Below are 25918 nucleotides of genomic sequence, written 5' to 3'. Positions count from 1 at the left end.
GCTGTAAAATATTTTTTCCACCTGGAGATCTTTCGGCTTCAAGGAAAACTATAAGGTTGGGCTCCTGCTCCCTTTTGCCAACTCCTAGACAAGCTCCTTTAGAGTAATCCACATGAATATATTCTTGGGAGGCTCTAAGTAATGCCAAGAAGGGCTCCTAGTGCTGTGAGAATGAGTTAGGGATAAAAGCACATTATGAATCAGAGCCGAAGCAGCATTCTGACTGCAAGAGAGAAGCCACTTAACCGGGAGAAGACACGCGAATGGAAAGAGAGTTTGGATATTTATAGTCTCCCCATGCCCACATCCGCTCTTGTTTCACATGGGATGGAGCTAGCAGGTAATAAAAAGTAACATTTAGCCACACATAGATGATTAAAATAAATAAAAAAGCAGAACCGGCAAAGGAAGGCTTTAGGAAGGAGTTGTAGAACAAAGCCTGGCAGTCACTGTTACCTTCTGGATAGTGACGGACAGCGGGATAACCCAGAAGAGCTTGAACGGTTAAGGAGACGCTGAGCTGTTCTCAGTTGTTCTGAAGCGATGCCCAGCGGGCAGGAAGGGCTTGGAGCCTGGAGCCCGGGCTGCTGGACGTGCACTGCCTGGCAGGCTTGCTAAGCTGCACTGGGCCGGGGTTGGAGGCTGGTATCTCACTCCTTGCACAAGGGAGGTAAATACTCCTTTCCTTCCACTCTGTGGCTTTGCAATACAAAAAACTGTACCAAATGGAAGAATACCCAAGTGGAGGAATGTCATTCAGTATTTCTGCCCCATCTACTGTTCTTTCTGACAATCCTGATCCATCTCTAAAGTTTTTAAACCCCATTCAACTAAGATATAGTGGATCATTCACTCATCACACGTGAAGTTGGAAAATAAATTGTAATCCAAATTCCCCCGTCTGTTAGAAATTTCTTCTGCTCGGTGTGACAGGTTACTCTGAGAGAGCCTGTAAGGCCTTGAGGCTGCTTGAGATTCTGTGAGAGAGACAATGTAGGGGATGATGTTAGAGGCTGAAAGGAAGAATTTGCTTCTGTTCAGCTTTGAGATTTGGGGCTTAATCAGGTTTCAGTGACTTGTGGGAAAAAGTGTCAGGCAGCTAAGCTCACTGCTGGAATTCTCCGCAGGGCTGGAGGTGAAGTGTGAAAACAAAAACTGTACTCGATGCTTGGGACAGGCATGAGCAGGGAGAACCAGCGGGGCGGGATCAGAACCCCGACGACGGCATCTGCTTCTTCTCTAGTCCCAGCCGCTCGCCAGCTGCTCCTGTCACATCAGCCTCAGTCTGCGCGGGCAGACACGTGCTGCTGAGGAAAGTTCCCCCCAGCACCACGGGATGCTGTTTCGGGAAGGAAAGCAATGTGGGGAAATTACGTGGCTTTCTGAAAGCAGATATAATTGCTATGGTACAACAATAGTAAATGCCGCAATGGATATGGCGTGTACTGGCAGTGGCTTTAAAGGGTGTTTTTTGGGAAGGGGATGGCTGTACTCTAAACTCCAGAAGTTGTCTATTTTCCTTTAATTACTTTTGATGAATTTATCCCCAATGCTTTCGTCAAAATGCTTCCTGACTACTTAAATGCTTAACTACCTTTTAAAAGTAATAACTACTTCTGAAGCAAAATACTATTTCCTTATAATTCAAATAATTCCAATATAATGGGTTATTTTAAATAATTTGTATTTAACATTTTCATATTATACCAAAGGTAGTACAGTCCCATTTTGTCTTCAGGCAGACAGACGGGAGAGGCCAAAGTTACTTATCTCTCTCAGGCTTAACTGATACAAAGGAGATACAAAGATTATACATGTGATAACTAAGATGACAACAGAAGATTGCATTAACTTGAATAATTTAGGCGAGCCTACGGCGTTACAAGAAAGATATAAATATGACTTATTTGAAGATGAAAATTAGGGAGAGAATGAAAGTAGTGTCTATTTTCATTGAAAAGGCAATCTGCTAATATAACACATCCTTGAAAATTTAGATTGATATCTATGTTTTAAAAGTAGATCTTGCTGCCCGGCCAGCGTGGCTCAGCTATTGAGCACTGACCTATGATTCCGGGTCAGGGCACATACCTAGGTTGTGGGCTTGATCCCCAGTAGGGGGCATGCAGGAGGCAGCTGATCAATGAGTCATCATTGACGTTTCTATCTCTCTCTCTTCCTCTCTCTGAAATAAATAAAGACATATTTAGGAAATAAATAAATAAAGATCTTGCTAACGTGTATTCTTCTGAATACATTTGAGGGTGTACATTGGAGAGAGAACGAGCCTGGGAATTAGATGAGTCTTGGTTCGAAATCTGACTCTACCTTGCAGTATCTGATTTTGGAAAAGTCACTTAACCTCTCTGAGCCTCAGCTTCAGCATTTACAAAATGGATAACAAAACCTCCTTCAAATAAGGATGAAAACGAGCCTTATTTCGATGAATCAAACATTTGACAGCCTGGTATTAACTGCAAATAGTATAGGTTGATTAAGGAGTAATGAATGACTACTTTGATTATTAAGTGGCGCTGGATCCTTAAACTAAGATTACATCTATTAATCTTTAGAGATGCATGTATAACTATTAAAGTATTACCACATTCAATCAGATGGAAGAAGAACCCTCTATAATACACTTCACGAGTTCTCTTGAGAATAATTACTTTTGGAACAATAGGCCAACGGAAAGTAACGGCAGAGTCTCAGCATTTCTGAAGCGTGATGATACTACTCACGGACCACTGACACTTAACAATGATGGGTTGAGGGCTAATATGCATCAAGGTCATTATTTAAGTAACAGAAAAAAACACTAAGTCCTCTGCTGCTTGGAAAACATATAACCCAAGAGCCAATTTAAAACCACTCAGAAATTTATCAATATTTTAGCCCAGCCCTCACTATCTAATGGGGAGAGGTAGACAGTGAAAAAAAATTAATGTATACTAGAATGTCATAACCGTTCTGGAGAAAAATTAAGCAGGTAAAGGGGACAGGCAGTGTGGATGAAAGGCTACTGCAGTTGTGAATAGTGGGTTAAGTAAGATTTCAATGAGAAATCTTTTTTCCAGTCCTTCTTACTTGAGTTCTCAAGAAGCAACTTTTCTCCCACATCTCCGACCAGTTTCTCTTCCTCCCCTTGCCTCACCTTTCTATACCAGCCTTAAGATGCTGCTTTTCATCAAACTCTCTCTAGTTCTTTAGGCAATATTATTCGATTACAATGTACTTATCACCAACAATACGTATTTATTGAACTAATAAATGGACAAACAACCTAATGTCTTCCTTGAGCTGAGCCCTAAGAAAATCCACTTCCTTCTCCTTTGTGCCAATTGCTGCATTTGGGCTTTTTCCTATGCTATTCTTGCATTTTCTTCTAAATCCTACTAAACTCTGTACTAGGCCCCATTACCAATTTCTCCCTGAGCCTCAGCTAACCCAAGAGCCATCTCTTGGTTAATTCAGTTCCTGGTTTTGACCAAGTTGTTTAGCTTTGGACAACTTTTGATAGCTTTCATTCCCAGTACACTTCACAGAGCGAGAAAAAACACTGCCACTGAACTTGACAGTTTGCAAACCATAAAACTAAATAAATAATGTGAAGTAAAGCTAGTGACTATCTGGGGAGAAGTCTTACAAAGAGTTCAAGTAAGCTTAGTGTGTACTTTTCCCTTATGAGAAACATTTCATTGGTTTCCTGTAGATATCACATTGCTGTGCTTTGTTGATTGGAGCTGAATTCTCCCACTTCTTATTTATTTGAACTGGCTGACTTACTGTTATTTTTGATCTTCAAGTGATGCAGTTTTTAGTAATTTTATTCATTTTTTTATTATCAATAGAATATTTATTATAGCAAAAAAACTTGTAAGAAAGAAGAAAAAAGGTAAAAATCATTCGTAGGTCCACTCTCCAGACATAACAAAACAAAAACACATAAATTTTCCATAGGAACATGATAATTATACAAAAATACTCTTTATATGCTGTGGTGAAAGAGTTTTAATTTTCTGCTATAGCATAAATTAATAGAATATTAAGGAGTGTTCTCATTTTAGAATTCTTTTTTTCTTCTTTTACTTTATTTTGACTCCAGGGGATTTTTTTTTTCCCTCCATAAAAATACTAGTTTTAATTTAAACCAATTATTATAAATGATCTGAGTTTACAAAAATAGGCTCTTTCTTTCCTTTTTTTCTTTTGATGAGGGCTGGAAATCTATTATTCAACTGGCAAATGATATTATTGTGGGTAAAATTGTAATTATGTTTGACGTAAGAAAATATAATTCTCTGAAGCATGACTCATTTTAAAATTGAAAGAGCCAAGGATAGAAGGAATTCAAGATCTGAGAACTTTTTTTAAATAATTAAGGCAAAGTCCTACTTGCAGTCAAAAGGAGAGCTTAACCCTTTGCTTCTCTTGCATGTTTTTATGTTTCAACTTCATCTCTGGACCACACTGTACAATCTCTGGTATGAGGCTCTGTCTCTTCCAGATCTCTAGTGACCTGCAGAGTAGATGTGTAATAAAGAGGGGCCTTTCGACTCCTCAAGTCATGTGGATCAGAATAAATAATAATTTCATTTGTGTGCTCTATAAGTGACTTACAAAGGACTCTCACATTTTTTTCTAATTTGAGCTTCATGTCAATTCTGTGAAGTAGAAGCACTAGGCCATTATTACTGAAGCTTCAAGAGGCTAAATAAATTGCCCAACTAATGTCTTACAAACATGCTCATAATGTAATTTTAAGTTTAAAAAAAATTAAAGCAGAGTACAGTATGATTTCAGCAACCATACTGTCAAAATATCATAGAAAAACACTGCATGGAAAAGACTCAAAATGTTAACAGCGGTATTTCTGGGTTGCAGAATAATGGATGATTTTTATTTTCTCCTTATAATCATCTGCATTCTTCACCCTCAACACCCACCCACACATGGGCGCACAGGCACACACACATATACACACACATACACACACACAACCTCTCCATAAATACTTGTTTTAAATGGAAGCATAAGATTTTCACATAAAAAGAATTAAGAACAGAAGTAAATAGGGCTCCATTTTTTCTCCTCTTGATAGAAACTTGAAAGCTGCTCATCTTTCAGGCTGCTCTGCTTGCCAATGTGGAAGAGTAAAACGATAGGAAATAACAGAGCATGCATCTGCCAAGGCAGATTTGTGGTTGACATTTCTTCTGAAAAATGTCTCCATTAAAATAAGTAGCTGTTGGTGTTGTCTCCTGATTTAGTCATTTTGAAAAGTAAATGAGTAGGTTTCAGAACTAGATTTCAGCTTTCCCACGAAGCCCATCAATTTGAGTGGGTATACCTTAGATGTGACTGAGCGTGTGACAGAGAATCAACCACTGGGCACATGTCATCTTCCTAAAACATACCTGCCTGATGCTGTCTAGCATCATGAAGTGCTCAACACGTGTAAGCTATTATACATTATTATTATTTAGCACATATTTTGATTAGATTTCTTTCTTAGTGTTTTGGGCCAGGGACTATAGACTATACTAATAATTACTGACATCATTTACTTAACCACCCAGGTGATCTGAGTAATTTATTCAAATTATTTCTAATCCTTAATTAATCTTGCAAGTTAGTTAACTCCATCCCCATTTTATAGATGAGGATACTCTCTAGCTTAGAGGTTGGGAGACTTGCCAGGATTCAATCATTGTTCTCTGCAACTTCAAAGCCAGGCTTTGGCCCACCATACCACACTATGTTTTGCTAAATGCCATATTTATCACTGAGTCCCTTGCAGCATTTCCCCAGCGCGGGGTTCCTTTGAATATTTTAGAAATTGAGCTGAACACAGACATGAACAAATGTATGGAACTGAGAGTCTGACCCAACGTTCCTGGTGTCTACCGAGAACATCCTTAGGGAGAGGGAAAGAGGGAAATCAATGAAGAAAAGTAGAGCAAAATGGCAAGAAGAAAAGAGAAGAGAGAGAAATCAACAATCAAGAGTTTTTAAAATAGCATCGGAAGGGCTTTTATAGGTGGTGACAGGTTTGACACTTCTTTGAGACTGTTAAGCTGCCTTCAGTTTTCTCAGTTCATTATTTCATAGGAGCTGCAGCAGCCACCTTCCTGAGACTAAAGAAATGCCACTGGAATACAAAAATTTCTCTCTTGTCAGAAATCCAATATAATAAAAGAATCAGGAAGAGAAAGCAACACGGCACATGTGGTTGCTATAGCACTACTACTCTGGCTAGTACAGGGGCAATACCATCAAAATAAATAATAGTAACAACAGCCGGGTCTGACTAGTGCTTCCTTTGTTCCGGGCACTGTGTTGAATACTTCGGTTACCTTTGTAAGAGTTACGAGATTCTGTTTTCAGATGTTGTAACTGAGGGCCTGAGAGTTTCAGTAGTAACTTGTTCAAGGTTGAGAGCTGGCTATGGCCTAGAACCATGATCAGTTTGCCTCTGACCTCTGAGTTTTTAAATCACTGACCCTGTTTTTCTCCTGTGATAAATGGTTCATTTGTCTGGCATGTTAATTTTTTCCCATAGATTCTTCTGTTTATGACTCCAAATACAGGATGTGATTAGGGTGTTGGTTGAAATCTATGTTTTAGTCAATAAATATTTATTGAGTACCTACTATGTGCCAGATAGTGTTCTAAGAGTTTGGGATATAGTGGTAAAGAAACCAGTCAATATAATTTCCCTCATTGCGCTTCTACTTCAGCGAGATAGTACATTCTTTTTGAAATCTGTATTTGAAAAATTCTGATTTACCTTATAAGACTGTGAGACAAAGAAAATCAAATCTTATGTGCAATTCAAGGCTTAAATTTTGAACCAAGAGACCTAACACTTAAAAGGAAAGGAAAGTATGTTTATGACAATGTAAAGACTAGAATTCTTAAAAGGTGTTACCTTGGATTAGTTGCAGAGAAGATGTGACAAAAGGTTTTCAAGCTGAAAAGTCTTTTCTGGCTTTGTTTTTGCTCTCTTCTCTCCCAGAAATATTAAGTCAAGCATCTATATTTAATGAGGGCCATCACATAATTAATAACCCATTAATGTGTGTATTCATTTAATAAATTTTATTAGTGAACTTATGGGCTGTGCTGGAAATTTATGGCAGATACTAGAAATGAAATACTGAGGACAACAGTAAAATGACAAAGAAGAAAGTAGACAGTGGAATTATAAACAAAGTAAAATTATGATAGAAACATGCTGGAATCATAAAGAAACAGAATTATAAAATAGTGTAATAACTGCCATGACAGGGATCAAAAAGGGGTGTTAGGGGAGCATCTGTCCCCACCAGGGTGGTTTCCCAGAGGAAGCAGTCTCAAGTACAACAGCCCAGTCAGGTCAGGCAGAGCAGCAGAGTTGATCAGGACTGAGGAAGAGGGAAAAGCTTCAGCAACAGCCCCTAACTAAAGAGAACGCAGTAACAGAAGACAATCTGAGCCAACCAAAGTTTCCTATGCTTCTCTTCTCTTCTGATTTTAAAGCAGAACTATCATTTCAAAGAGTATGGAGGTTCCTAAAAAAATTGAAAATGGAGCTGCCTTTTGACTCAGTGATCACACTTCTAGGAATATATCCTAAGAATCCTGAAACACTAATCAGAAAGAATATATGCACCCATATGTTCATAGCAGCACAGTTTACAATAGCTAAGATCTGGAAACAGCCCAAGTGCCCATCAGCAGATGAGTGGATAAAAAACTGTGGGACATTTACACCATGGAATACTATGCAGCTGTAAAGAAGAAGGTTCTTGTACCCTTTGGGACAGTATGGATGGGCCTGGAGAAAATTATGCTAAGTGAAATAAGCCAGGCAGAGAAAGACAAACATCACATGATCTCACTTATATGTGGAATCTAAAGAACTTAATAAACTGATGAACAGAATAGATTCAATGATATGGAAGCATAGATCAGACTCACAAATGTCAGAGGGAGGGAGGAGGGCGGGTGGGTGGAGGGGGAGAGAGTAACCAAAGAATTTATATGCATATATGCACAACCCAAGGACTGGGGGGGGGGGGGATGGAATGGGGTGGAATAGGTCATTGGGGAGATAAAGGGACATTTGTAATATTTTAAATAAAAACAACAACAAAAAACAAACAAACACAAAGAGTATGGAGAAGAGCAGTGCCATTACGGAGCTGCCTACTCATGCAATTTTAGGAAATTAATGAATTGATGTTGTTCATGCCACATTTCAGTGTTTTAGGAATTCAGATTGAATTCAAATGAACAGGCAATCGGAAGTAAGCTGCGGTTATCCAACACTGTTGACAAAACCAGGAGAATTTTAGTTGGAAATTATTGCTGAATTCAAATTGTAAGGAATGGCACGTATCTCTTCGGACTTCTGTCAGAACTAAGTTGTCATGAACATATGAACTCTAAAGTCTTGGTAAGAAAACTAAAAATAAACATTATCAAGTATATATCAAGTGATGGTGATGCCTGTATTCAGATTTTTAAACAGAAGTTTCCAGATAGAAAAAAAATCTTATCTCACATAACACAACAATCTTGATATTTTCCGATTATATTTTCAAGTAAAAACAAGATTCTTTACACCCAAACATATATCTATTGTTTCTCTTTCCTTGATCCTGAATTTGACAGCAATTGTAGAAATTGTTTGAAGCAACACTCTGGTATTTTCTGAGAAATCTCTCACGGTTGCTGACACCTTCAAATAACTTGTGAATTGGAGTGGCTAGAGGGCAGACCACAGGAAAAAGCCTGAATTTTTGAAAGACTGAGTTTAAAACACTGTTGAAAAGCTACCTACCAAACCCAAATAAAAGAAGTCTAAACAAGGTCTTGTTGACCTCCAACTTACTAGAACTAATTCATTCAGTCCAACTCATTAATTTGTGCACTAATTCAACAATTATTTTTAAGCACTCCCTATGTAGCCGGTACTGTTCTGCCTGCACAATCCCTGCCCGGTTAGTTATTGAAGACAACAGCCAAGGTCATGCTGCAACTCGCACACACCAGGTTTCTTTTCTATAAAGATCCTTTTAAATTCAAGGTTGTTTTGTTACTTCATCTAGGAGACCTGAAAGCCAGAAATCAATGTCTTCATTAATATTTGAGTACCCCATGTTAGCTAGAAATCTCAAAACAATTGCCTATAAAGAAAGTAATGAATGACTATGTATTTTTTAAAGTTATTTTATACTGTGCTGAGTGAATTCCTAAATTAGGGAGGGGGGAACTCAACAAGAAACTAGAATGGTTACAACAAAATTTCTTCTCTTTCCCCACTCCTTTCCTGGCTGTTCAGTGCCTGATTCAGTCTTTTCCGTCCGCCTATTCCCATTTCCAGTCCTGAACTTGGTCATGACTATGACTCCTCACTCAATAATTTCAGATGCCTGATTACTTCTCTGAAGGCATGGAATGACTTGCACAGGTTGCTCCAGAGTGTTCTGAGTTCACCCAGTCCCGTGAGAATTACCAGGGAGCAGGCTAATCCTGTAACCATGTGTCCATCCTGTCATCACACGGTAGATGCGCTGAGGCCACTTATTTACCCTCGTCTCCGCCCCTCTCTACACGGGCTCCTTCAGAGCAGGAGCCCGTCTGCGCATCCACCTAGGCCCCACCTGCTAAGTCAGGGAAAACTAAGTGGAGGCGCCATCCTTGGCCGGGGCCGTGCCCGGGTGAGAGCCTTCCGGAGGCTGGCGGGGTGAGGGGCAGGGCGATAAATGAGGGCAGCGAGTCCGAGCGGACGGGACCACAGCCAGCGCCCGGTCTGAAGGGCAGAGGAGGGCGGACCAGGGAAGACAGGGTAGCGCCCCCGTGACACGTGGAGTGCGCGGCACAAGAGACAGGTTGTGGGCTTTAGGATTTATGTGAGAGAGGAGAGCAAGCTCTTGTCCTTACCTGAAGTGAGATAATTTAGGTGAAATACCTGGCACAGAAAAGGCACTAAATAATTTCAATACTACCTACCTTACAAGGTTGGGCGATTAAAAGAGGTCAAGTTTGTAAAGCAGCTGGCACAGCACTTGATGCAGTGTGTGAGATCCTAATTTCCCCTCGAACTAGATTTCTCAGTCAACATCAGGCAGTTCACAATGTGGCATTATCAGTACCTTTTCTGACTGTTTTTGAGGGGTCTAGGGGAGGGGTTAACTCTGCTTGGATATAAATCTGGCTCAATCCCTTAGTATTAACTGAGTGGACTCCGTGAGACAGAACCTATTTCAAACCTCAGCTCCCTCATTTTCTGGCTCTGGCATTTATGGTATGTTCTTGAACCTCTCTAAGCCTCTGTCTTTCATTAAACTTCAAGGACAACTGTGAGAATCAGATATAAAGTGAATAAAGACCCTGGAATACTCAACTGAAAGTGCTTACTGAAAAGTAGCGATTATTATTATTATTTTTCTCCTTATCTGAGGACACATTCATTGCTTTTTAGAGAGAGGTGGGGAGCCAGAGAGAGAAACACTGATATAACAGAGAAACACCGAACGGCTGCCTCCCACACGTGCCCTGACTGGAATGGGGGATCAAACCCATTGCCCTTCAGTGTACATACGGACAACGCTCCAACCAACTGAGCCACACCAGCCAGGGCAAAAGTAGCTATTATTACTAAGCAGAGATACTTTCTACTCTAACCATTTTTTATAGAATTACTAGCAAACGAATATTCCCATACATCATTTTAGACAGAGAACACTGAATGTTCTTCTTTTTAACCTTGTAGTTGTTATTGCAGTTTAGATTGCTTCATATTTATTCTAACTCCCCTTTTCCTTTGCTTTCCTCTACACTAGAAGCTGGAGAGCTAAATGATTCATTTCCCAGTCTCCCTTGAAGGCAGAGGAAAACCTGTGACCCAGTTTTGACCGATGAGGCCTGGGTGAGTCAATGAGGGTGGGAGAGGCGGTTTATGGAAAAGCTCTTGCTTTCCTAATGAAGGCAATAGATGTGGCTGCCCAGCCCTTAAACCCTTTGTCCTATTTAGAATGTAGATGGGAGCAGCAATAACCATTTCATTACTATGAGGAAACACATTAAAAAGGCTGGAGCTGGAACAGAAAGACAGAAGTGTATGAGTTCCTGATGCCACCATTAAATCACAGTGTCAAGTCTGGGTCATTCATCTTGGCACTTATTTTACACAAGTCAAGTGTGTTTAAGCCACAGCTATTCTGTTATTCTGACTTTAGTAAAACACATCCCTAATAGATATAAATCTTTTACTTTTGATAACTGATTCTTGTGTAGTGATCTAAAGGAGCTATGTACCCCCACCATACCTATAAGACGTATAGGTTTGTCTGCCGCAAAAATAAATGGTTCCAGGTATGTCTATAATTTTTCACTTAATTCAATAATTTACTCACTTGATAGTTATTTTGAAGCAGTTATTTGTGGAAAGAATGATTGGTGATTCCTCAGTTATCTCTTTGCTTAGATTTCAATGTCACTTGACAGTACTTTAGCTAATCACAGTCCTTAATATAATTACTTTTTCTTTCCTACCCCTTCTCCTTTCAACTCTGCCATGAATGCTGTCCAAATGGAAATTTATGTTACATGTCACATCCAGTGATTGATGAGTGCTTTTTTTCCTCAGAGCACTTTTTCAGTGACCCCATGTTTGCAGTTGATTCTGACAGTGGTAGAGCCCCATGGAGAAGCAAAGCCTGGTGTCATACACAGTCACCATGCCAGCTCAGGCCCTTACTTTTTAAAAACCTCTCAATGTAATGCACTGACGGAATTAATATTCTATTATTTCCTGACAAACAGAAATGAAGAGGCTATAGCTGAATAGAGGTGCTTATCAAACAATAAATGCCTGGAGAAAACAGTAATGAGCTTTCTTTTCAAGACCCAGACTGCATGAGTGTCATGCTTTAATGAGGGGACAACACAGCAGTCACAAGCGCTGTCTCTGGGGTAGGGGTCCCGGGTCTGGGCCGAGGCTCCAAAGTGCTGTGGGATCCTGGGCGAGGTCCTCTCTCATGTGCTTCAGTTTTCTCATTTACAAAACGGACGCAATGATAATACCTGCCGTGTGGAGATTTGGTGACGATTACAGACCCTCCACGTGTGAAGCATTTTGTAGTACCAAGCACATAGTAACACTCAGAAATTGTTAGCTATTGTCTTTTAAGATACCACCTATTCATAGTATTTTCCTGACTGGCAAGTCTCACTGCCTATCCTTTTGTCTTCCTCTTTTTCTATCTCTTCATTTAACTACAGTGCCATCTCTTTTTGAAGATATGGATCAATTACAATTAGTTTGGTCTTAAGCATGAAAAAAATTTAATCCAAGAACTTTACCAAAAATATTTTCTTACTCATGTTCCCAAAAAGTCTCAGTATAACATATCAAAGTTAACTAAGATATAATTCTGGAAGTGTGAAATATCTGTTGACACCACTGTCAAAATTATTGTTCTGATCACAAAGTGTCTCCTGGAGAAGTGGCCAGCTGACAGTGTGTGTGCCTGCGCACGTGTGTGTGTGTGTGTGTGTGTGTGTGTGCACATGCGCATGTGAGTGCGCATATGTGTGTGTGTGTACATTTTCCTGTTAGAAACTGTTGTGCTGAAAAAGAGTTTATAAGGAAGCTATTAGTATGACATGACATTCAGCTACCAACTATCTACTTATCTGTTTTATTTCTTTAAAAAAATTACAAATAAAGACAAGCTGTTGTGAAAGCCAGTCCCACGGAAGTAGTACAGGCCTTAATTAAAGTATTCTTAGGTAGGCTTGTGAAAATAGCTCTTGGAATCAGAATTTTCTTAATGTGAATCTTCCAAATGTGTTCACTTGAATATTATCTGGTTTTCATCCACATCATTTAATTCACAGTTATTATGTGAGGGTGCTACTTTATACTTAAGATGATTAGAAAGTTGTTCATCAGGCTTTTTGGACTCTATTTCAGGGATGTGTGTAGTAATACAACCAACAGGAACATAATTTACATCTCTTTGGGGAAGAAATCACCTTCATTCTCTATGTTCCTCCTCGTTTTTCCTGTAAACACCTGTATGAAGCATCACAATGAGCGTAATGCAATTGCGGGAGAGCTGTTATCATCAGGCCCCGACAATAGGGCTGCCACATCATCAGTATCAATTTCCCACTTCGGAGGGAGATGCATTGTTTGAGTCAGTTGGTTTGCGCTCTGCCTGAGGAGTGTGAACAGGACTGACACTGAGCGAGTTATATGGGAAAGTTGTGAGTCAGGGTGCTTGCTTGTTACCGAGACGGAGACACAACACCAGAATTAGCTATAAATATGGTATCTGCTTATTCTCCCTGCTGCTTTGCTGCTGTTCAGGATCCAGCATAATTTGCCCCAGAACTGTGATCTTACTTGGCTGTAGGTGGGTTGCCACTTTGTGAATAAATGGCTTTATTTTTCAGTGCTTTTCTTTTTCTTTTTATACAAAAGATCAGGGAAAGAAACTGGTATCATAGTATTTTAGTTTTTAGAGCCGCCCATAATGATAGTTTATGAAAGTAACCAGATTCACTTTTCAATTTCATTCTGGATATATTTAAGCCAGGATTACAAAAATCTAAGTTAAAGGGTAAGCTAAATGAGCACCACCGACTAACTCATGGAGATATTGCCCTCCGAAAGTAAGGAACAGTACTTTTTCTAGGGCAGGGCCGCCCTGCCAGCTTTGCACGTAGTAGGATTTGGTAAATACTTGCTGCCCAGACAATGTGATTCCTTATAAGCTGCTCTTATTCAAGTAAAAATAGATGTTTCTCATGTTATTTCTGGGCTCTTCACATTGAGGGTCTATCAGTCTCCGGTTTCATGTCAAAAGGTATTGTCTACTTAGTATAAAAATACTTTGGGCAACTGAAAGAGAATTCAGAGAGCCATACATCCAGGCTCACATATACACCATCGTCACCCGAGTAAAGTACCTTCCAGAGTGCATCTCAGCCTCTATTTATTAACCTTTGAAAACTCCTCCTGGACTACTCTCTGTCTTAGTTACTAAATCTGCCAAGTAGGAATTAGTGGGGGCTTTTGGTTACATGACATTGGATGTCTAAACAGGATATAAGTAGTGATGCTACTTAGAGGAAGTATAACTTCATTGTTACATAGTACAAATTTGCCAACCTGCTAATTACTGAGAAGCCGTAACAGAACTTCCCTCCTAGTAATTTTAGGAGAATGAGTTTGTTTGGGTAAACTGTTATCAAGTGTTTTCACTGCCTCTTTTATGTTGAGGTGTTTTCAAATCTGCTGAGGGTTTGTGCTGTTTAGATTTCTTTTTCGCCACCCTGTGCAGTGGTGCTGGTAAAGAAGGGGACAATTAACCAATGGTTGTGCATTGGACATTCAGGGATAAGTGTTCTTGTGTTTTAAATGTTAGTGTTGATTCCTATAAAACAAAGTTAACAGCTATTCAGTAGTTTCGTCTAAAATTAATTTTGACTATTCTTGTTTATGTTCCCTTTGGCTAAGAGTGTCTGGCAGAATGGGAATTACATAGTTTTGGTGGCAAATTTGAAATACATAATGCGGGTATTACCAAATTTGAAAAATGTGATATGGGGCAAAGTAAGCAAATATGGTGTAAATGGGTTATCTGGAGCTCAGGGACCATGTTTGGTGAATCAATAACCGTGTGGTTTTGAGAAGGATGGTTCTCTGTGCCAGGGGCTCCCCAGCACTGATGGGTTTGTGATGATGTGTTCCCTAATCCATAGCAAAATGAGAAAAATAAGACAAATGTTGGGAGTTTTTCCTTAAGCCAAACTGGTTCGTTTAGAGACTATTTGGAGTTGTGTCATTCCTAATTTTTTTTGTGCTAAAAATATCCCTTTAAACAATGGCAATAACAGATTTTTTTCTAATGCCTTCACTTACTAAAATAAGAAAACAGCCAACTTGGGAATTGTGAATTAAAACAATAATGAGATACCGCTACATGCCTATTAGAGTGGCCAAAATGCAGAATGCTGACAATACCAAATGCTGCTGAGGATGTGGAGCAACATCCACATCCCACTCATTCATTGCTGGTGGGAATGCAAAATGGTACAGCCACTTTGGAAGACAGTTTGGTGATTTCTTACAAAACTAAACATACACTTATCATACCATCCAGCAACTGTGCTCCTTGCTATTTATCCAAATGAAGTGAAAAACTTATGTCCACACAAAAACTTGCACATGAATATTAATAGTAGCTGTATTCATAATTGCTAAAACCTGTAGGCAACCAAGATGTCCTTCAGAAGCTGGATGAATAAATAAACCATGAGACATCCAAACAACAGAATATTATTCAGCATGAAAAAGAAATGAGCTATCGAGCAACAAAATGACATGGAGGACATTTAGGTGCATATTGCTAAGTGAAAGCAGCCAATCTGAAAAGACAACATACTCTAAGAGTCCAACTGTATGACATTCTGGAAAAGGTAAAATTATGGAGAGAGAGAAAAGATCAGTGATTGCCCGGGGTCAGGGTGGGAGTTGTGGGGGAGACAGGGAGACATGAATAGGTGGAGCACAGAGGACTTTTAGGGCAGTGAAAATATTCTATATGATATTATAATGATGGATACACATTACTATAAATTCCTCCAAACCCATAGAAAGTGCAACACCAAGAGTGATCCTGAACTCTAAGGTAAACTACAGATTTGGGGTGATTATGATGTGTTACTGTAGGTTTATCAATTGTAACAAATGCACCACTGTGGTTGGGGATGTTTTTATTGGGGGGAGGCTATGCATATGTGGGGGCAGGGAGTGCATGGCAATTTCTGTACCTTCCTCTCAATTTTGCTGTGAAACTAAAACTGCTCTAAAAACTAAAGTCTTTAAGAAAAAAACACAAACTTCATCTTAGCCCCATTAAAACGTTTTGGATTTTCTTCTGTTCTATTAAGCATCAGGGAATCACCAGTCTATGTGGCCTTGCTATATGCCAAGATGGTTTATAACTGGTCCCTCATCCACTTTCCCTGAAAAACTGGTGTTGGTGAACAGGAATAATCCTGATTTTAACATTTTTCAGCCTGAGCTTTCCTGGCTGCAGAGATCCAGCCAGTTAATCTGGGTATTAATTAATACCCATCATTCTCTGACTACAGCGCACTTCCCATTTCAAGGTATGCTTCTCTTGCCTCCTCCTATGAAAAGTGCAGAAGAAAAAGGACCATTTGCTTGCTTCATGGCCTAAAGCTAAATGTGGACTTTCACTGATTATCACCCATATGAAGTGGTATTTGTTCACTGCACACAACTGTGCAACCATTTCCCTGGCAAGTTGCACGTTTTTCTGACTGAACAGAATACTGAAGAGCACAATGCATTTTGGAAAATGGTAACATAAACATTACACCTCACCCTATTATTTTTCAGGCATTTTTAAAAACCCTATTCTTTTTTAAAACAATATGTTTTTATTGATTTTTAGAGAGAGGAAGGGAGAGGGATAGATAGAAACATCGATGAGAGAGAAACATCATCGATCAGCTGGGTCCTGCACGCCCCCTACTGGGGACAGAGCCCGCAACCTGAGCATGTGCCCTGACCTGGAATTGAGCCTTTACGGCTTGGTTCCCAGGTGGATGCTTAACCACTGAGCCACACAGGCCAGGCTAAAAACCCTATTCTTAAAAAAAAAAAAAAAAATCACATGTATTTTTGAAAGAGTTCATCAAACTTACAAAGACTTGACCTATCTTAACTATCACTATTTCTTAAAGAAGGGGTTCCAACTTAGTGAAGAAGACTAAAACAAAGATAAGGTTTTTTACAGCTTTAAAAATAAAGACAGAAAATATCACTAAATATACGTATTATTGAGGCTTCAAAAGTCTATAAAAGGGAATTACTGTTCAAGAGTTATACCGTTTCATCAAGTCCAAGTGCTCTGAAATGTCATAAGACACAACTTATTCAGTAAGACTACTTTTCTGGTCCCGGGAATATTCAAACTTCGACGAAAAACTTCTGACAAATTTTGGGATCCACTGTATCCTAATATTAAGTTAGAAGCATAATGCTGTAAAAAACATGATAAGCAATGACATCCAGCCTTATGGCGAGTTAAAAAAACAATGCATCAGCTTGTCTGAAAAGATTCCACGAAGTCCTTAATACACTAGCCTTGTGATTTCACATTGTTTAATTCATACCTGCACAGATGGCTGTGCACAGAAAGGTATAATAAAAGGATAAAAATAAAGAGACCCACATGATGGGAACCATGTGAATAAGATACAATATTCGGGCAACAGCCTGTTTTCCCTGGCTACTTTGATTAGGTTTTCTTTTCAGTCCCACAGGGTTTGTTCTTTAGTCAAATCTGCCAACAGATACAGTCAATGGTGAAGTAAAAAAGAAAAAAAAAAAGGGTTGCCATCTGTTACAATTCAACTGCATTATTCAGACACAGCCACTGTATCGCTTGATTGCAGGGACAATATAGAAGTTAAAGGAAACACTGACACAATTTTATAACTGATTAACAGGCAGTTTTAAAGGAAAAACAAGAATTCGGCAGCAAGTTTTTAAAACCTAAATTCTTCATTTTGGATACCTTCAATAATAATCTATCTCTTGAAGAAAAGGCAACACAGTATCCTCGAAGAGCACAGACTTGTTAGTGGTAATTACAGGTTCCAAATGATAGGCATTAGAGTGGGAGGAGAGAGTGAAGAAATAAAAAAAGTAATAAAATAATAGCTATCATTTAAATTGCCCTTGCAATGTTCCAGGCACTGATCTGAGTATTTGATATCCATTTACTCCTCACAAATTATACTGAGGTAGGATCGATGAGTACATTCATTATACAGGTCAGCCATCTGAGTCACAGCAAAGATAAGTAACCTGCAGAAGGTCACACAGGTGGCAGGTGGTGCAGCTGGACCTCGAACAGGCCAATGTGGCTGCATGGCGCACCCAGACGGGGCCTCTGCATTGCCGTCGTCTGTCATATTACACACGTTCTCTCATTTCACCTGTGCAACATTACATGGCAGGTAACATCATCTCCAATTTACAAATGAAGACCAAGTCCTAGAGCATCAGGAATTTATTAAGTGGTGGTGGAGCTGAAATTCCAAGTGGGATTTCAGACTTCAAAGCCCCAGGGAAGAGAAGCACCAAGATGAACTTTCTCAACTGGACTGAAGGGGGAGGTGCTCTCTGTGGTCCTTAAGATCCCCCAGCCAAGATAAATAATTAAGGGTACCTGCAGGCGGGGAGAGGGTCTGTTCTATTCACTATGGGGAATCCCAATCCCTGACATAGCGCATGACATGTGAGGCTCTCTCTGTTCCTTTGCCACAGTCACCACACTCAATGACTCACGTTTAACATCACTGTCCCTGTAGGCTGTGAGTTCCGCTTGTTTAGTGTGAGCATACTATATACCAGGCAGGGGCCTTTCTAGGTGCTTGGAATATGCCAGTGAATAAAATAAAGATCCTTACCTTTTGCTTATTTAACTTGGCACCCCTAGCACCTAGCAGAATGTCCGACACCCACTGGTTCTCAATAAATATTTACTGAATGAATAAATGAATAAATTAGAAAGGGCAAGGAGAAGCAAAAGAAAAAAAAAAAACTACAGAGAAAAGGAAATATCTGTGTTTGATCTATTAACCCAAGATTTTTATTAACATCTTAATATGCTTGTGATTAATTAAGATAACCATTTTTACTTTTTAACTCTTTAAATGTAGAAATGCTACCAAACATATTGAATTCCAAAAGTGAATTATGATCCAGATTCTGAAAGAGGACATGTGGTTCAGGAGGCAGCCCTTGCTCTTTTGTCAGACTAAATGTTCAAATTATATTCTCCTGTGTTGGTACTTACCATGTTCCAAAAGGTAGACTTCCCAAGGCAAGTATTCTCCCAGTAAACAGAAGCGTTTATCTTAAAGCTCATTTGGTTTTAGCACTGAGGTTACAGACCGTCATCCACACTGTTATCGACTCCCTTAATTAGAGGCAATGGCATTTCACCTCCATGCAAAATATTAGTAAATTAACAATCCCCACTCTGCATTCATTGGGGAAATCTGCTCTGCTTGTGATGACAAACGCGACAAGTGGGGAGTAATCAGAGGCGCTCCCGTAATACCTTCAAGCCTTGCAAACATCAGTTAAAACCCTGGATCTGCACCTTGCCTTTGGGGTTTGGTTTGTAGGGCCAATTTCTTTATTTCATGCAGAAGTCAGCATTGGTAATTTGCAAGAGAAACAAGCAGTAACCCCAACAAAAAATAGCTACAGAAACATCCACCCTGATTTGTCTGAAATCTTTCCTATTACCCAATGTCTCTTTGAGACCATAACATGAACTCTGGCATTGCGAACTATTTTCAGATCAGATTTACAATTCTCTGACAATTTTGACTTAAAGAGCAAATCCTAATAAATATTTCTTTATAGTGCTAAGAAGACTGTAAAGAGGTAATTATTCAAATGTTGTGACTGTCTCTTTCAGATTTAAGGGCACTTTAGTCTAATGAAGAGATTTTTAACCCAGTAATTGTTAGGTCACAGGAGTTCTGTGGATTTGCCTAAAACTTGTGAAAAACATTGTACATGTATTTGATTGGGATGGGCCTGATCACTTTAATCAGATTCTCTATGGGGGTTGTAACCCCATCAGACAAGGAAGGACCCTCGGGCTGAGGGCAGGGTTCTGCTGAGGCCGTCCCCAGCCAGCTGCCATGGAGTTGCCTAGATTTTAGTGTCTTCTTTTGTAAAATGTCTTCTCAGATGATCTATGAGCCTCGTCTCCTTTATGTTTTAATACTTGAATCCATGATGTTATGGGGATCATAAATTTAGCTAAATCTTCACCTTCAATATCCTATATTCCAGTAATTACATTAACTAATGATTCAGCCTCATCCTTCACTGGCACTTTCAGTACCAATGATACTCAAAGATGAACCAAACATTTATGAAAATATTAATATTTGCATTGTATCAGTGGAGCGGAAATATCAACACCTTCCATTTTGAGACAGTATCACTTCTTCATGACTAATCAATCCTTAGGAAATGTTTTTATGCCATCAGAATCTCATTTCTTTATCATATTTCATTATGATAAAGCCTACTACTATGTCCACTATGGGCTTTTAAGTCTATCAATTTTATTAGGTTTCCAAAGACAGAAGAGTTGAGAAGTTGGGCAAGTATTGCTTAAAATAATTCACATAATTATTTCAAAATCCTTTTTCATTTGGGGGCTATAGAATCCTAGCCAAGGATAAAAGTTATCATCTTTTGTAAAATCAATTAAACTAAAGTGAAAGTATTTTTATCATTATGGCTTAATAAAGGCAAATCAGGTCAAAATTATCCATTTTTTTCATTGAATCTGAACCTCCCCAAAAGCCACTTTTCAACTGTAAAATAGATTTATAAACGAGAACAAGGGCTAATGAGGAATCTGAAAGATCGTTCTTACTGAACATGTAAAACTAGAGCTAACTTACTGTCATGATGAGCCCCTTCTCCTGGAAGTATTTAACCAGCGGAGCAGCATTCTGCTTGAAGTTCATTAGTCTCCTCTGGGTAGCTTTCAGGTTGTCATCAGGCCGTCCCTGTTGCTCTGCACGCTTCAGTAATCTTTCTTTGAGCCTCTGGTTGGCGCAAGCCAGGAATACCACCAAGTCAGGAGTGCAGATCTGTGGAAAGCATTAAACAAGTTGAGACAGGCATTCAACACACCAACCAATGCAAGTGTGGGCAGTGGCATTTATCGCTTCAGTTCTGTTGCGGGTGCCATCTTTTTGGCCCTCTATGTTTTTTGCCAGCCCATTTCCAGGGCTATCACTACACATTACTATCTGCTGCTCTTTTAACAGTATCTTCTGTATGCCAGGACCAATGCTAAGTTATTTCTTATGATATTGCTAAATTTCACAATAATCTGCAAGGTAACTATCACCTCCATTTTACAGATGAGTAAACTGAGGCTCTGAGAAATTAAGCACTTATCTGAGGTCACATGGTCAGCAAGGTCAAAGCTGGTATTTGAATCTAAATCTCTCTGGCCTAAGGCCTGTGTTCCTTCCATTATTATAAAGCACCAAATGACCCAAAGACCTTTGTGAATTTCTGAAAACACCAAGGAATGACATGGAAAGATCCTATGAAATAAACAGTTTTTATTTAGTACTGTTGCACTTAAAAGGTAACATGGTCATATAAAGTGAATGCAGTTTTTTGATGAAGATGGGACAAGAAAAAAAGGCAGTTGTGGCTTAGGGATAGGGTGGATGGGGGGTGGAGGGGATCAATGGGGGAAAAAAGGGGACGTCTGTAATACTTTCAACAATAAAGATAAATAAAACAAAAAAATAAAAATAAAATAGCAGGATTAAAAAAAAAGAAAAGAAATAAAAAGGCACCTGTGTAATGATCTCCAAAACTTTTCATTGCATCCTTACATTAGTAAATTGAGTATACATTCCAATAAGTATATACTTAATAATTTATAAAGTATGCATGTATGTATGATATGCATGTACTACCATACTAATATAGGATGCATGTTGTAAAATATAGTCATCACTCAGTGACCATGGGGGATTGATTTCAGGATCCCCCTTGGATGCCAAAATCAGAGGATGCGCACATCCCTATATAAAATGGCATATTATTTGCACATAACCTATGCACATCCTCCTGTATACCTTAAATCACCTCTGGATTACTTAGAATATCTAATACAATGTAAATGCTATGTAAAATAGTTGTTATACTGTATTGTTTAGGGAATAATGACAAGGAAAAAAGCCTACTACCATGGCAACAACAGTAGGCCTAACTACATAGTAAATGTCAGCAACAGTCTAACACTTTTTTCAAATTTATTTTTTCCATCACCATTTATCCCCTCTATGCCACCTTGCACCTCTACCCACCCCTCACCCCTTGCAATCACCACACTGTTGTCCATGTCCATGAGTTCTCGCTTTTTTTTTCTTTTTTGCTCAACCCCTCCACCCACCCCTAACAGGCCCCCCCCCCCCCCCCCGACACACACAGTGGAGCTGTCTGCCTGCTCTCTATCTATGAGTCTGTCTCTATTTTGCTTGGTAGTTCAGTTTGTTCATTAAATTCCATTCAAATATTTTTATCTGTGGTCAGTTGAATCTGCAGATGCAGAATCTGTGGATACAGAGGACTGTATACAAAAAAATACAATTTAAAAAGGATGAATTATAACAATAATAATTTTTATATTTTCTTCCCACGGTGGTTTGCTTTGTGCCCTCTGGATACCACTGGTTAGAAAACAGACTCTGGAGGCTGGAAACATGGATTCTACTTTTTGCCCAGCTGAGCAATGAGCATATGACTTAACTTTGCTAAAACTCCGTATCTTCACCTGTCAAGAGAGATCACAAACCTACCTCCCAGAGGATTAAACAGTATTATTGTATGTAAAATACAGAGCATATACTTGATCCATGTGCTCAATAAATTTTAGCCACGTTTATTATCAGTTTTCATGATTCTATGTTGTCCTGGTTCGCCTTTAACTCTTTGGCTTTTATTTTTTTCTTAGCTTACATTTTTCCTTCTCAAACCCATAAATGGCTCCCAGAGGCTGAGATGATTTTTCTCCCCCTTCTTCATATTCAAATTTTCTTCTTTTTTTTTAATCCCCACCTGAGGAGATTTTTTCCCATTGACTTTTAGAGAAAGTGGGAGAGAGGGAGGGAGGGAGAAAGAGAAACACTGATGTGAGAGAGACACATCAATTGGTTGTCTCCAGCACACTCTCCCACTGGGGGCCAGGGATCAAACCTGCAACCCAGGTACGTACCCTTGACTGGGAATCAAACCTGAGACCCTTTGGTGCTCAGGCCGACGCTGTAACCACTGACCCACGTAGACCAGGGCCTAGTTTTCTTATTTTCTCAGTGCCCTTCCATTCTTCTGGTTTCAACCACTACCTTTTGTTAATGGATTTTAAGTCTACATTTTGGCAATGACTTTCAACAGTACTTGAGTACTATAATGTCAAATAGGCTATACGACAGTTCCATCTTAATGTTACCTGTGACTCAGCAAGGCCAAATCAATCTCAGCACATTTTGCCCTAAATGAAATTCCCATCTTGTTTGTTTGTATATTTATTTATTTTTATGGCTGCAACACTGCTTTCCTAAATCTCTCAGCTAGAAGCCTTAGTATCATTTCTAACTCTTACTTATCAAAACTTCAATCTCTCTGAGCTATCACCATTGCCTACAGATTCTGCCTTTAAGGCACCATTCAGACTCCTCTTCCCCCAACTCCTACGCCACTGTGTAAGCACAGGCACACGCCAGCATAAGTGATTAAGAGCATGGATTTGAGAGTCAGACGGTCACGAATTTGAATCTAGGATCTGCCATCTATTAGTTGTTTGTCCTTGGGCAAATGATTCAATTTCTCTGAACCTCAGTTTTTTCAACTGTAAAATAAAGGGAAGCTCCCACCCCATCTCAGCAGGTTAGTTTTTCCCAGTTTTTTTTAAAGAGCTTTTGAGAAATCTTAACAATTTAGGAAATCACTTTGTAATTTTTGTGTGATATATGATATAGATATTATCTGAAGTTAAAACTTTTATCAAATATTATAAAATTAATATTTAATAAAATCTTTGGTAACATTCAGCCTTACCCAATATAAAAAATGACATCCTTTTAAATTTTCTTTAAATATATATACAAAAAAGACCATTTTTGACAAATAAATTAAAATGCCATTATATTGTGCTTGGTATGGTCATAATGTATATAAAAATATGGGTAAAACCTGAACTGCTAGCTTAGTACTAAATGCAGATAAAAACTTCTTGCATTTTGAAATTCTTGCACTTAGGATTTAAATAAATCAAACAGTTTACTTTAATATATTTACTGTTTTGTTTCAGCTGCACTGTAAATGCTTCTGAACACAGCGAGGTCAAGGATAGTCTTACATATGTAATCCTCACTATATTCTGCCTTTTACTATGGGCTTTTGAAATACTGAAGACAGCTTGAAACTTAAGATTTTTTTTACACTCTGAATAAAATTGCATTTTGTTTATTTACTTTCAAATTAATAGACCTTTTCTAAAAGCAGTTTTAGGTTTACAGAAAACTTGAGTGGAATATCTAAGATTTTTTATAATAAATGCAACTTCAGGTCTGATAAAGATGACTTTGAAGTGAATCTGCAAAGTTGTTTAATTTTATAATTGTGGTCAACTTGCTCTTTCCCTGGCATAAATTAAACAATATATAGCTAAGAATAAAAAAAAGTGGAATAGACGAGACCACCCTGACTGCTACGGATAGATAACCAGCTGATTGCTCAGCAGAGTGCCTGTAGCCACAAGCACACTCACCTGTTTCCTAGTAACCACCATATACGTCCACTCACTGAGGCCTCACGTTTTTTGACAGTACGTTATTTTAAAGGAAAGACTATTTAAATTGTTTGCTTTTCCCCCCAAGATGTAATATCGCAGCAGGTGCCATTCTGTTCGGAAAGATGTGAAGCCTCTATGAAATTCACTTGTGAAATGTTGAGAAGTTTCAGCAGAATAGCTCCTTCTTATTAGCCTATGTTCTCAAAATGTATTTGTTGATTAAATGACTGAAAGAGTAAATAAATGAATATGAAAAAACACCTCCAAGATACTGCTTTTGTCTCCATGAAAGTAAACTTCCCAATTACTGATATTGTTCCTCCCACTGAATCAACTAAATCCATGTTTTTTGGGTTTTTTTGTGTCATTATATAGTCAAGTCAATCTTTCTCTATCCATTTTGTTACAGTCCCTACCTGAGTGATTACTCTGATAAAAAGAACCTGTGATTGCCTTTGATATGCAAAGACGTATTCACCGTGTCAGACTACAAATTGAACTTATTTTAATACTGCCATTCTTTACTGTCAGTACTTTTGACTGCCCTATTCTTGATAAAGATGCGTCAGAAGGCTTAGACTCCATAATTCGGATCACACTGTCAGAAACCAGGAGGCAAAGTACTAAGAGAGAGAGACCGGGGGGGGGGGGGGGGGGGGGCGGGATCACAGTTGGAACAAAAACTGGATCAAGGAACCAAGAGATGGAAAAAACCTGGAGTTTATCTAATCCAAATGAATGCCAAACCTGCAATCTTCTCCACAATCTCTTGACAAGTGATTTTTAAGTTTGAACATTTAAACTTGAATGTTCTTGTGAGCATTTCTTATCATGGGTACATGCTTCTTATGAGGCAGCCCCTTTCATTGCTGGAGGATTCTAATAATTGGGAATTTCTTTCTAGTACTGGGCTAAAATTGGCTTGCTTATTCTGCCTAAAGGGAAACTGTAAAATAAATTATTTTTTACCCATCAAACATTTATCGAACATACACCATTATCACAAAGGCCAGACTAGATCACAGAAAGAAAAAAGGATAGCTAGCTGAACTGCGTTATCATTTAACATGGAGTTTTTCAGCAGACTATGGGGTTAGGAGACAAAAACTGGAATACGAGGCTCACCAAGGAGGAAGAGCTCTAAAAACTACTACTGCTGCACTTACCCCAGGAGGTTTTTGGTTGGAATCCTAAAGGGCTACACCATCCAATCCATGTGAACCAGCCCTCACAAGACGAAATCTCACTTAGAATCATCCCAAATCCTCCATATACTGTGGCAATTAAATGTGTTTAACAGACAATTAGGCATAGCTGAAAAGAGAATTAGTGAACTAAAAGGTCAGAAGAAAATATCCAGAATAAAGCTAGAGGGAGGAAGGGACAGGAAAAGTACAGAAAAGAGACATATGAGACAATGGTTTAAACGTTCTAGAAGCAGCAGCAAGAAAATGAAGAGT

At 38.9% G+C, this 25918-nt stretch overlaps 1 protein-coding gene across 5 annotated transcripts in view; it reads right to left on the bottom strand.

Moving 5' to 3' along the window:
• The window catches only part of AK5 (adenylate kinase 5), a gene marked incomplete at its 3' end in the record, with an annotated part of 166652 nt that overhangs the window by 102362 nt on the left and 38372 nt on the right, over positions 1 to 25918 (bottom strand). For all 5 annotated transcript variants that reach the window (XM_081143612.1, XM_081143614.1, XM_081143613.1 and 2 more), the window contains exon 6: positions 20539 to 20730. In XM_081143612.1, the coding sequence (XP_080999738.1) occupies positions 20539 to 20730 (192 nt within the window). The remainder of the gene's footprint in view (positions 1 to 20538; positions 20731 to 25918) is intronic.

This window comes from Miniopterus schreibersii, assembly GCF_964146895.1.
Source record: "Miniopterus schreibersii genome assembly, chromosome: 8".
Classification (NCBI taxonomy): Eukaryota; Metazoa; Chordata; class Mammalia; order Chiroptera; family Miniopteridae; genus Miniopterus; species Miniopterus schreibersii.
Note: the sequence above shows the minus strand (reverse complement) of the source record. Positions and strands in the feature narration are given on the sequence as shown.